Raw genomic sequence first — 13,809 nt, 5'->3', positions numbered from 1 at the left:
TGCACATTCAGATTGTTGCTCTCTCGCTGTCAAACACAGCGATGTGTGCTTCACAGCATGAGAGCAACGTCCAAAAAATGAACCAGGGATGTGTGTAACGAGCAGCGATTTCACAGCAGGGGCCAGATCGCTGCTCAGTGTCACACACAGCGAGATCGCTAATGAGGTCACTGCTGCGTCACAAAAGCCGTGACTCAGCAGCGATCTCACTAGCGATCTCGCTAGCTCCCCTAAGGTTGCAAGTTATCAAATATGCACAGGATTGGTGATCTCTTGATGACTAGGAATTGAGTATAATCCATTAAAGTTCAATATTCCAATAGTGATGCCATACTGAATATGGCAATTTTGTCAGATGATAAAAACAAAAAGAAAAAGATCAGTTTCATGATATATTTTTGTTTCTGAGATGACGAGACGTGGATTCTTCCCCCTTAACCCTGACAGTATTTTCTGCATTGATGTGAATTGTTGTGGATTATTCCAGAATGTCTACAGATACCTCTCTCTTTTATCCAGGGGTAAAAAGCTGAATTATGATTTTCTGGCTTCATCACTTATTAATACATTTCAGTATTGAAGTTTTCCTGTCTTTGATTTCACTTACTTTTATATCATGTATCATTCTAATCTTGGCTGTTTTATTTGTCACAATAAGTAGTAAAAAGTAAAATGGTATAATTTTTTACATTTTTATTTAATATTAATTTGTGATTTCTGATCTTATCCTTCTGGTTTATGTTTTTATAGCAATCATGTACGTCATGGGTGCCCTTGGTCCAGCAGCCGGCTATTTGTTGGGTGGCGTACTTATTGGATTTTATGTTGATCCCCGCACTATTGTCAACATTGAGCAGAGCGACCCACGATTCATTGGCAACTGGTAAGGAAATGTCTACCCACAATATAAATAGGAATTACGTTTCTATATGAATTCGTCCCGGAGACAGCGGAGCCACAAATGGTTTTAGCCCATTGACTGCAGATCCACAACACTTCAAGCTACAAATCCATTGATGTCTCCATGGTGACAGACTACAAATCAACCCTGTGTAGTCTGATCCCTGACTATACATACAAGCATTTAAACAGTTGCTACATGTTTTATGGGGTACAGCAATATAGGACAATGAATTCCAAAAGTGGAACTTCAGATTAAAGAGAATCTTTGAGCAGCTTTTTGCGATGTAATCTGAGCACAGGGTAGGAAAACCCACTGACCATATAAACTTAATGTAGGGGACAATCACTGTATAGACCAAAAGACAAAGAAAAACCCCCTTAAAAGTACAAATTTATTGATGCAATTAAAACAATCCCCAGACAGACATACATAAACAGGACACTAGGTCCCAAAGTTGCCAATTTTAAAGGAAACTCCTACAGGAATTGTCATATCAATATACCGAGGAGAAATCAAATGGCAACATAGTAGTCAGTGACATTGTCACTGTCAGTAGACAGTAGTCAACTGTCCATATAGAACAACCAGTTAATAAAGTTCATTGGTCAGTTTAATGTTGTGTAAGGATACCAGAGTATATGCTTATAGTGCAACCAGGGTGTGGCCAAATATTCCCTGTAGTGGCCCTACCTCACCGCGGAGGTTGGCACCCTATACCTAGACGCAGTGGTGCCCCCGCTCAGCGATGGCTCGCCCTTCTTTCCCTCCGCTGATCTCATGTGCAGCTGGTCTGGGAAAGGGGGGAGTGTGGGAAGGTTGCACTGTGCAAAAAACTCAATAAATAAATCTCAGTCACACACATCAATGATACAGTAATAGTTCAATTTTTGTAGTGTTAAGATGGACCATATCAAAAAGTTGTCAATCTCACAAAAGTAAAGCACCACTGTTAGTTAACAGGTGCTTAATGCTTCCACTTGCATGTATCCGTGAATGCCCAAAAGAATTCTTATTAGACATGTAAATCAGATAAAGTGCATAGATGCCTTTCTTATGTTTATTAAATTACGGAAGTGCATTTTCCACACACCTTCTGTGTACCATCAAATACAACCACTAGATAGAGATAATAGCTGTACTTGCTAGCGACAATCCACAGCAGGAGATGCACTAAGCAAGGTCTCCACGAGACCAGATGGTCACAGAGCAGTCCTCCATAGCATTATACTGGGGGCTGACATACAGTGTGCTTTATAGTTCCAGAAACAAGCACTTCACAGAAGGCAAAACAAATCATACACTTTCACAGAAGGCAAGATAGTTTATAAACTTCACAGAAGGTAATGCATGCAGTGGAGAACAACCACTCAGAAATGTTCTGAGGTGTCAATCTGGACCCTGGTGTACTTACACCATTCATAGGACTTCAAGGATAGGCTAAGTACTATGTCTATGATTATATATTTCTAGTATGGTTACTTGGACCTTGTTATTCTCAGTTGTACTCCACTGCATGCATTACCTTCTGTGAAGTTTATAAACTATCTGGCCTTCTGTGAAAGTGTATGATTTGTTTTGCCTTCTGTGAAGTTCTTGTTTCTGGAACTATAAAGCACACTGTATGTCAGCCCCCAGTATAATGCTATGGAGGACTGCTCTGTGACCATCTGGTCTCGTGGAGACCTTGCTTAGTGAATCTCCTGCTGTGGATTGGCATTCGCGGATACATGCAAGAGGAAGCATTAAGCACCTGTTAACTAACAGCGGTGCTTTACTTTTGTGAGATTGACAACTTTTTGATATGGTCCACCTTAACACTACAAAAATTGAACTATTACTGTATCATTGATGTGTGTGACTGAGATTTATTTATTGAGTTTTTCGCACAGTGCAACCTTCCCACACTCCCCCCTTTCCCAGACCAGCTGCACATGAGATCAGCGGAGGGAAAGAAGGGCGAGCCATCGCTGAGCGGGGGCGCCACTGCGTCTAGGTATAGGGTGCCAACCTCCGCGGTGAGGTAGGGCCACTACAGGGAATATTTGGCCACACCCTGGTTGCACTATAAGCATATACTCTGGTATCCTTACACAACATTAAACTGACCAATGAACAGTATTAACTGGTTGTACTATATGGACAGTTGACTACCCTATGTTGCTTGATTGCTTTGATTTCTCCTCGGTATATTGATATGACAATTCCTGTAGGAGTTTTCTTTAAAATTGGCAACTTTGGGACCTAGTGTCCTGTTTATGTATGTCTGTCTGGGGATTGTTTTAATTGCATCAATAAATTTGTATTTGTAAGGGGGTTTTTCTTTTTCTTTTGGTCTATATAGGAAAACCCACTGACAGATTCCCTTTAACCCCTTCACAACATACATGTACGGTGCAAATCAAAAGCGGGTGTTGTAAAGGGGTTAAAGGGAATCTGTCAGTGGGTTTTGGTCATGCCCTATATTAGGGAACCTGCTATGTGTTACATTGACGATCTGCCTCAAACAATGGCGGGTTAAATTCTGACAGTGGGATTTAACACGCTCAGGCACCCATCGGCGCACCCTTGACGTGATTGCGAGTTGCCGATGGGTTGCTATGACAGCAGGGGGTCTGGTGAAGACCTGTGTGGTTTTCATAGCAGCACTTCTTTTAAACCCTGCCTGTGGCCGGGCTTCAAAGGAGACTGTGATTTTCCCTATATACAGCAATGCCATGGCATTTCCAAAACATTTCTTCCCAAAAAGTTAGAATTGTGGGTTTTTTCACAATTTCTCCCCATTTGGAATTTTTTCCCCATTTTACAGTACACTATGTGGTAAAATAAATGGAGTCATTCAAAAGTACAACCCGTCCTGCACACAACAAGCCCTCATATGTATATGTGTACAGAAAAATAAAAAAAATTGTTGCTCTGTGAAGAAGGCGAGGAAAAAAAAAATCGAAAACGTAAAAATTAAAATTGACCCAAAGGGGATAATATTACTAAACCTATGTTCACATGTCCAGTAATCATCTGTTAGAATGGATCCAGCAGCAATGATGGCAAAAAAGTTCTGCAAATGCAACTTTCTTGTCTGTTTTGAAAAAATAGATTTTTGGAAGATCTGTTTTTTTTTAACATTGGAGTCTATGTAACGGACTTCGGGGTACTTTGCACACTACGACATCGCAAGCCGATGCTGCGATGCCGTGCGCGATAGTCCCCGCATCCGTCGCAGCAGCGATATCTTGTGATTGCTGCCGTAGCAAACATTATCGCTACGGCAGCTTCACATGCACTTACCTGCCCTGCGACGTCGCTCTGGCCGGCGAACCACCTCCTTCCTAAGGGGACGGGTCGTGCGGCGTCACAGCGATGTCACACGGCAGGCGGCCAATAGGAGCAGAGGGGTGGAGATGAGCGGGACGTAAACATCCCGCCCACCTACTTCCTTCTGCATAGCCGGTGGACGCAGGTAAGGTGATGTTCCTCGCTCCTACGGCTTCACACACAGCGATGTGTGTTGCCGCAGGAACGAGGAACAACATCGTACCGTCGCTGCAGCGAAATTATGGAAATGTCGGACCCTACACCGATCATATGATAACGACGCTTTTGCGCTCGTTAATCGTATGGAAAAGGATTCACATACTGCGATGTCGACAGCGACGCCGTATGTGCGTCACTTTTGATTTGACCCCACCGACATCGCACCTGCGATGTCGTAGTGTGCAAAGTGCCACTTCTATTTAGCCATCCATTTCTCTTGCATTTGTAAAGGACCTGGTTTTTTCTTACTGAATCAGTTTCAAATGAAAGATAAATAGCAATCATTTAACGGATCTGTTTTCCTTCAACGCCAATGTTAAAAAAACCCAGATCCTGCAAAAATAAATGTTTTCAATTTGCACAACTTTTTTGCCAAAAGATCGCTGCTGGATCCGTTCTAACGCATGCTTACTGGACACGTGAACTTAGCCTTAAGGCCACTTTACACACTGCGATATCGGTACCGATATCGCTAGTGTGGGTGCCCGCCCCCATCTGTTGTGTGACACTGGCAAATCACTGCCCGTGGCGCACAACATTGCCCAGAGCAGTCACACATACTTACCTGCCTAGCGACGTCGCTGTGATCGGCGAACCGCCTCCTTTCTAAGGCTGGCTTTGCACGCTGCGACATCAGTAACAATGTGTTACCGATGCTGCAGCGATAGTCCCGCCCCCGTCGCACATTCGATATATAGTGAAAGCTGCTGTAGCGATTATTATCGCTACGGCAGCTTTACACGCACATACCTGCCGTGCGACGTCCCTCTGGCCGACGACCCGCCTCCTTCCTTAGGGGGCGGGTCGTGCGGCATCACAGTGACGTCACACGGCAGGCGGCCAATTGAAGCGGAGGGGCGGAGATGAGCAGGATGTAAACATCCCGCCCACCTCCGTCCTTCTCATAGCAGCCGGCGGCAGGTAAGGTGAAGTATCTCGCTCCTGCGGCTTCATACACAGCGATATGCGCTGCCGCAGGAGCGAGGAACAACATCGCACCTGTCGCTGCACCGGCATTATGGAAATGTCGGAGGCTGCAGCGATGATACGATAACGACGCTTTTGCGCTCGTTCATCGTATCAAAAAGGATTTGCATGTTGCGATATCGACTGCGACGCCGGATGTGCGTCACTTTCGATTTGACCCCACCGACATCGCACGTGCAATGTCGCAACGTGCAAAGCCCGCCTAAGGGGGCGGTCCGTGCGGCGTCACAGCAACGTCACAGCAGCGTCACTGAACCGTCGCCCAATAGCAGCGGAGGGGCGGAGATGAGCGGGACGTAACATCCCGCCCACCTCCTTCCTTCCGCATTGTGGCCGGGAGGCAGGTAAGGAGAGGTTCCTCGCTCCTGCGGTGTCACACGTACCGATGTGTGCTGCCGCAGGAATGAGGAACAACTTCGTTACTGCTGCAGTAACGATAATCGAGAATGGACCCTCATGTCACCGATGAGCGATTTTGCACGTTTTTGCAACGATGCAAAATCGCTCATAGGTGTCACACGCAACGGCATCGCTAAAGCGACCGTATGTGCGTCACGAATTCCGTGACCCCAACGAGATCGCATTAGCGATGTCTTAGTGTGTAAAGCCCCCTTTAGCCTTACTGGTGAACGGCTGCCTTGTTCCTAAAGATCAGTAGATGTATAATGACATTTAGGGTTGGGAATCTTGTAGGACTAATATCAGAAAATTGGCCTCTTCTGCCAGGTATTCTATTCTATTTAGACTTTTCGTATCATATATTTTTCTCATACTCTATTTACCAATCAGCAAACTCTTAAAGGGATTTTTTGGGAAGAAAAAATAAATATCAAGTTCTTCAGAATTAGAACTCGGTCTGACTTTAATCCAGAAAAGTTGGAAGAGTGTCATGCCTATGTTGATCCGTATGTCATGTGAGTGCTATGCGAATGCACTTTTTTTTCTTCTTGCCTAGATCCCACATGATATACATTTTTTTTTCTCAGCAATTATTATTCTACAATCATTCATAGGACCATTTACAGTGTTCTTTGCTACAGAATGGTAATGTATCCATAAAAAAGGGACGGTATACGGATCTTGTTTTTCTCGCACCCATTCAAGTCTATGGGGCGAGAGAAAAATCGCACTGCACTTGCAGTACACCGGTGTACTGCGAGTGCAGAGCGAGAATGGCAATAGCCGGCAACGGAGGAGACAGAGAGATAAATCCCTCCCTCTCCTCCACAGCGCCGACCCTCCCCTTCTCAGAGCCGGCCCGCCCCTCCTCAGAGCCGGCCCGCCCCCGCAGCTGAGGTTCGATCGCACGATCGGACCTGTCCCAGTGACACTCACATGCTGTCAGCGTGAGCCGAGTGTCATGCGAGGATCGCAGTAGTCCCCGTGTGGCCCTGGCCTAAAAATGACCATTCCTGTTTCTCATAAACTGATATAAATTAGGAAACAGCTGAATAGAACTTTATTCAATTTATATTATCCTGTAGCAAGTGAAGAGCTATACAGATAAGAATTACTGAACCTTAAATTACTGCAACTAAAAATTACATATCAGCTACTTACATCCGGCCCCTCCAGGTCCTGTCATCTTAAGTTTATGTAGTGCCAGCATCTCTTCAGGGGAAGGAGAAAAGCCGGTATTAACTTTTAGTCTTATACTGAGTCAGCAGCTGCAGTAATTGCCAGGAACCATAAACTATAAAGGGTACCTATCCTTTTACATTTTTTTTTTAATTCCCCCGTAAAAGTGCTGCAGACCAGATTACCAGCCAGAGCGGTGTAAGGCTCAAGAGTAAATGTATGGGATCATACAGCACCATATAGGAGCGATCATGCAGGAACTGAGCGCTGCTACTTGCTGAAGTGAGTGCTTGTAAGCAGTCAATTTTGTGATTGATGAGGATAACTGATGAGCGAGCGTGCTCGGCACTGATGATTACTCGATCGAGCATTGGACTGTTCGGGTACTCGTGGTTCTTGGACGGGTATCACTGGTGCTCTGATATTTCGTCCGTGAAACAACGACCACAACGTACAGGCTTTCTTCACTGCATGATGTGTACAGGCGCCCCAGGGAGAGCCATTTGCAGTCCCCACCATCCCTCCCGCCAGAAATGCTCTTTTTATGGCTGGCTGTTAGTGGGTTGAGCCCTGAAGAGGCCAGTTATTGACTTTCCGTAATGCTCGTTACTCGCGTTGAGCTCGTCCGAGCGTCTGACTTTCTTGAGATTTCAAGCAATTTAGTGCTCGCCCATCACTAGTGAGGATCTCAGGAACCAAACCCACCGATCTGCAGCACATTCGGGGAGGGATAACAGACCAATAAAAAAATGTAATTAAAAGTTTAGTTAAATGATAGACGACCTTTGAGATTCAAATTATCATGTAGTCAATATTCTTTCTTAAATGTAACTTATTTTCAATCTTGAAGTCTAAACCGAAACTTCAAAAACATTTGACAATACGGGGTTACCTACATCATGAATAATGTTTTGGGAGTTTTATGTATTTTATGTTATAGGATGAAAACTATGAAAGGATGAAGATGTTATGTTTGCTTGGTTTTCAGCAGGACTTGTTTTAAGCAAAGTGTGGCCCTAGGCAAAGCTGAAAGTAGGTCACAAAATATTGTTTCAACAACACAATCTTACGTAGTTTGGAAGGCAATCTGCCAGAGGCGTTCATAGTGTCTTAAAGGTCCAGAGGCACAAATCCTAAGGCAAATGCCATCCAACTTCCAAAATAAAGGCGATAAAATATATTAATATATGTGGAAGGTGAGTTAACCAATAAGCCCTGCTTGAGGTACAGTACAGGGCAGGACAGAGAGCCCTATGGTGCCTGCTGCCATAGTGTACCATATTACAATAGCTGAAAGGGCCCAAAGCTGTTGTAATGTAATTCAGCTATTGAGGTGGGGAATTTTTCATGGGAGCGGAAGGCAATGTGAACATAAATAATTGCTTAGTATACTCCTCTCCACTTACATAGTTGATAAAAGTTGCATTGGCTAAAAAAGGATTATTCCCAAAATATAAAGTTATCCGCTATCCTGTGAATAGGGGATAATCTGCTGATTACTATGGGTTCCTAAGAAAGGGGCTGTGAAATCTTGAGAATGGAGACCTGTACAGCTCCTAGAATGGAGTGGCAGTGCACAATCTCTACCTCCACTCCATTCACATGTTTGACATAAATAGACAATAAATGGAGTAGAGATCAATCATACGCAGTGCCGTTCCATTCAGTATAGGGCTCTGTAGAACCCTGCTCTTACAGTTCATAGCTGTTGGGTTCTCAGCAGGGGTGGACCCCAAAGGATCAGCAAGTCCCTTACGGATAAGGGCTAATTTGCTGTTTTGGCAAAACTATTTAAAAAATTGACAGGTTGGACCCAATGACTTACTAAAGCACTTCAGCCTCCATCTCCCCCCACAGATACATGCACATGGTAAAGAGGATTTGAGTGAAGTGCGCTGCTGCTGCTAATTCATAAATGATTAAAATTCATGGGTATCCTTATACATATCGCACCTTCTGCTTGCAGGTGGAGTGGGTTTCTGCTCTGTGCTATGGCCATGTTACTTGTCATCTTTCCAATGTTCACCTTTCCAAAGAAACTCCCCCCTCGACAGAAGAAGAAAAAGAAGAAAAAGAAAAGTAACTCCTATGATGTTTCTAGTGATGATGTGATGAAAGAGAAATCTAGCAACACAATGAAAGCAGATACCGGTGTTGGCCCATCCATAGGGTTTGGAAAAAATTTTAGAGGTAAAGTAACTTCAGTGATGTCAATATGTGTAAGTTTTATAATATTCCCAAATCCACATTGGGTTTGATTAATGAAAATCTTTGATATTTCTGCTCCTGAGCGGTCTAAATAATCAAATAATATAACTCTTAAAACATCAATTTTAATTCAATCTATTAAAATCATCCCAAAGCACACAATGAATGAATAAATAAATAAATAAATAAATAAATACCTAAAGTGCACAGATAGAAAGGGAGGAGGGTTATAGAAAAAAACCCCTACAAGTTAGCCTCCCTTCTGTCCACTACCTATTGTGGGGGTTGGCACCATAATGATAGGTGATATGGTGCCCCCACTCTCCGAGGGCTATCCCTAAAGTGCCCTATCTGGTCCTAACGGCAGCTATGAAAGGTGCTCATATCTAACATATAAGGTGCAAGCCGTGCTCATTAAAAATCAAACAAATAGCCAGTTAGGTATTTAACCGTTTAAGAGGTTGTATATGTGCCCCCACTACCCCACATTAGTTTTAATAGTGAGGCCAGGAATGAGTGGGTTTTAAAGGCAGTGGTGGGAGACTGGTTATATATATATATAAGCACATATCCTACTGTAAACCTCCCTCCTAACCACTACCTCATGCAGGGGTCGGCACCCTAATGATATACGATATAATGTGGTGCCAGCACTCCACGAAGACTGTCCCTAAAATTGCCCTAATGCACCCTAGCAGCAGTTTATGTATAAGGTGCTCGTGCTTAAATAACAAAGTGCATATAAGTGTTCATAACAATTAAAAGGGCAAATAACTTATTGAGATATATATATATGTATATATATATATATATATATATATATATATATATACATACACCTATTGCACCTTAGCAGCATCATAATCTATAAAGAAGTATCAGGCCCCCTTCCTATCTAAATATCATGACATCTGTCTGGCACTTTGTGTATCTGGCCTCCTGATGACCCCTTTGGGAGAAACGCGTTGAGGCAATCTGAGGATCGTATCTATGGCTCCATGAGTGATGAGTACTTTTTGACTGTCTCATTTTTATGCACTTTATTAGCACAAGCACTTTATAGATTATGATGCTGCTAAGGTGCAATAGGTGTATGTATATATATATCAGTAAGTTATTTGCCCTTTTAATTGTTATGAACACTTATCTGCACTTTGTTATTTAAGCACAAGCACCTTATACATAAACTGCTGCTAGGGTGCATTAGGGCAATTTTAGGGACAGTCTTCATAGAGTGGGGGCACCACATTATATTGTATATCATTATTAGGATGCCGACCCCTGCATGAGGTAGTGGGTAGGAGGGAGGTTTACAGTAGGATATGTGCTTATATATATATATAACCAGTCTCCCACCACTACCTTTAAAACCCACTCGGTCCTGATCTCACTAATAAAACTAATGTGGGGTAGTTGGGGCACATATACGACCTCTTAAACGGTTAAATACCTCACTGGCTATCCGTTTGATTTTTAATGAGCACGTCTTGCACCTTATTTGTTAGATATGAGCACCTTTCATACCTGCCGTTGGGACCAGATAGGGCAGTTTAGGGATAGCCCTCGGAGAGTGGGGGCACCATATCGCCTATCATTAGGGTGCCAACTGCCACGTGAGGTAGTAGACAGAAGGGAGACTAACTTGTAGGGTTTTTTTCTATAACCCTCCTCCTTTTCTATCTGTGCACTTTAGGTATTTATTTATCTATTTATTCATTGTGTGTTTTTGGATGATTTTAATAGATTGAAGTAAAATTGATGAGGGTTATATTATTTGCTTTCTACGAACAATCCCTATATTTGAATTTCTGTTTAAATACTCATCAAGGGGCACGATGCGAAATGTTAAGCTCAAAAAGAGGGGGGGGGGCTCCTATTCTTTAGGACCTTTATTTACTACCCAGAGAAGAGATGAGGTGCAAGGAGTGCATCTTGTTCTATTCTTCTAGAGGATTGGTATATCCATTCATCAAATAGGCAGTCCATTATTACACAGTGCAGTTCTTAGAGGGGCTGTATCACCAATCCACAGAGTAAGTGATAGCTTGCGCATCACCGGGACCCCCACTGATCCTGTAAACTGGGTTCTAGAATGGCTCATTCTAATGGATCATCCATTGCTTCATTCATTGCTTATGGGACCTCCACTATATTGTTCTCCTGCAGTTCCATTGACATTAAAAGGGGCCATGTCGCACATGTGTGACCACCACTCTCTTCTAAAAAGGTATTTTAGTCAATGGGGAAGACTGGCTGAAATGGGATGACCCCTTTAAATATTTCTAAGGCAGTCCTCCAGAGAAATTGAACCCTCCTTCCAGTAATTATACATTCTATGGGCCTATAATTATTGGGGAACTCTTCCAAAATAAAGGCATTTTCAACATGAGCAATCCCCTTTATTATCTATTTAATATTCTGCCAATAGTTGATCGTAGATAGATTTATTATTGGACTTTGGTCAAGAGTACTCGTAGCCTTGAGTTTTCTCAGATAGTAGTTTTTGGTAATAGTAATGGAGGATGTAGGGATCATACTGTAACTCCGGTTTGTGATAAGTATTAGTGATCACTCAATTATATTCACAGACATTAATGAATTGTGCTTTGATTGTATTCTCAACAATGAAGAATTTCTACTAATGTGTGACTTGATGACTTGTTGGTGACAAATCTCTTGCAGGAACTCCATTACATGCCGGTCATTTCAGGGATCCTACATATATTGTTTTTATTTTTCCATTCATTTTTTATAAACTTCATCTCTTGTCATTTTTAGACCTTCCAAGAGCAGCAGTCAGAATTTTAAGCAACATGACTTTCCTTTTTGTGAGTTTGTCATACACTGCTGAGAGTGCCATTGTCACCGCTTTTATTACCTTCATTCCCAAGTTCATCGAGTCTCAGTTTGGCATCCCAGCTTCCAGTGCCAGCATCTACACTGGTAAGATCGTGCGAATGGTGCATGTAAATTGCTATAGGAAATGGACTTTTTATTAAATGATTGATTGAGGGATCATTTATTTAATGACGTAAAAAATGTAAATAAAGTGGTAAGTAAATTGTTAAGAGTTCTAACTGCTTAAAGCCATCTCCATGAAATATCTTTTGCATCTACTCCTGTATTGTTCACTAACTCCTAAATATTAGATTATTCAGCTCATCGATGTATGCTGGCTTTTCTCTTTAAAGAGCATTTTCCAAAATATAGGATGTATGCTGGTTTTTCTCTTTAAAGAGCATTTTCCAAAATATAAGAAAGTCACCTGAAAATGGCACAATATTTTATTTTATAAAAATCTTTACATTTTCACTTAAGCTATTTTTTAGTTATATCCGTTTCAATATCAAACAATATATAGACAGACTTATAACGTGGTCTGTGGGAATATTGGATAGCATCCTTTGTGAATGCTATGATGTCAGCCAAATTGGTCTTCATCCAGCAGTTCAAAACAAGAATAAATCAACTTGACAGAGAAGGACAGAATGAGGACTTTTCAGAATTCCATATGAATATATTTTTAATTATTTCAAGGGAACTGCTGTTCAGTCTTTCAATCTAGATTGGATTTTGGGTTTAATAAGTAAAGATTACCTTAAAATATATCGATCTATATGTACTTTATTACCCCTAACATTTTGTAAATATTTTATTATATCTTTTAAGAGACAACACTAAAGATGTCTAAGGGGGAAACGTTTCTCCTTGCGGAGACTGACACACCAATCTGGTATGCCAGTGAGGAGACTTATAGCTGCAATACCCCCCTGGCAAATATGCAAATTGTCTCTTCAGGGAGGAAGGAGACGAACTAGTACCAACCTTAAAAGTCAAAAGTGACCCTTTAACGAGCCTTGTCATATGACTTAGCATTTATGCCAGATCATAATTTCAATTTGCAGACATGGTGTTTCAGGGTGGTTGCCCCTCATCAGTGCAAAGTATCAGATCTGATCTGGCTGTATGAGAAGCTAAGAAGGGGTCTAAGGGGAAAATTTTTCTCCTTGCAGAGACTGACACACCAATCTGGTATGCCAGTTAGGAGACTTATAGCTGCAATGCTCCTCTAAGAAATATGCATATTGTGTCCGTGTCCGCATGTAAAAACATTTTCCTCTTAGACCCCGTCTTAGCCTCTCATACAGCAAGATCAGATCTCATACTTTGCACTGATCAGGAGCAATCACTCTGAAACACCGTGTTAAATTTTGCCCAATCAGTCATTTTCTCTCCCCGGTGTCATGTGACTCATTAGTGACATGTTCTCAGGTATGAATCGGGAGCGGGTGTGTTACCTTTGATGTTATCGCTCACATACTCTCATATTGGTCACTGGAAGTTCAACATGGCAAAGAATTCTCTGAGGATCTGAAACAAAGAGTTGTTGCTCCACATGAAGATGGCCTATAAGAAGATTGCCAACATCCTAAATCTGGCAAAGACCATACAGCAGTTTAACAAGACAGGTTGCACTCAAAACAGACCTCCTCATAGTTGACCAAAGATGAGTGCACATGCTCAGTGTCATATCCAGAGGTTAGCTTTTCAAAATAGACGTATGAGTGCTGCCAGCATTGCTGCAGGGGTTAAAGGGGTGA

General features: G+C 42.3%; 1 protein-coding gene across 2 annotated transcripts in view; it reads left to right on the top strand.

Moving 5' to 3' along the window:
- The window catches only part of SLCO5A1 (solute carrier organic anion transporter family member 5A1), a 167,658-nt gene that overhangs the window by 103,828 nt on the left and 50,021 nt on the right, over positions 1 to 13,809 (top strand). For both annotated transcript variants that reach the window (XM_075353201.1, XM_075353200.1), the window contains 3 exons: positions 751 to 883; positions 8,967 to 9,190; positions 11,987 to 12,151. In XM_075353201.1, the coding sequence (XP_075209316.1) occupies positions 751 to 883; positions 8,967 to 9,190; positions 11,987 to 12,151 (522 nt within the window). The remainder of the gene's footprint in view (positions 1 to 750; positions 884 to 8,966; positions 9,191 to 11,986; positions 12,152 to 13,809) is intronic.

This window comes from Anomaloglossus baeobatrachus, chromosome 6 (assembly GCF_048569485.1).
Source record: "Anomaloglossus baeobatrachus isolate aAnoBae1 chromosome 6, aAnoBae1.hap1, whole genome shotgun sequence".
Taxonomy (NCBI): Eukaryota; Metazoa; Chordata; class Amphibia; order Anura; family Aromobatidae; genus Anomaloglossus; species Anomaloglossus baeobatrachus.
This window is presented reverse-complemented; position numbering and strand designations above follow the sequence as displayed.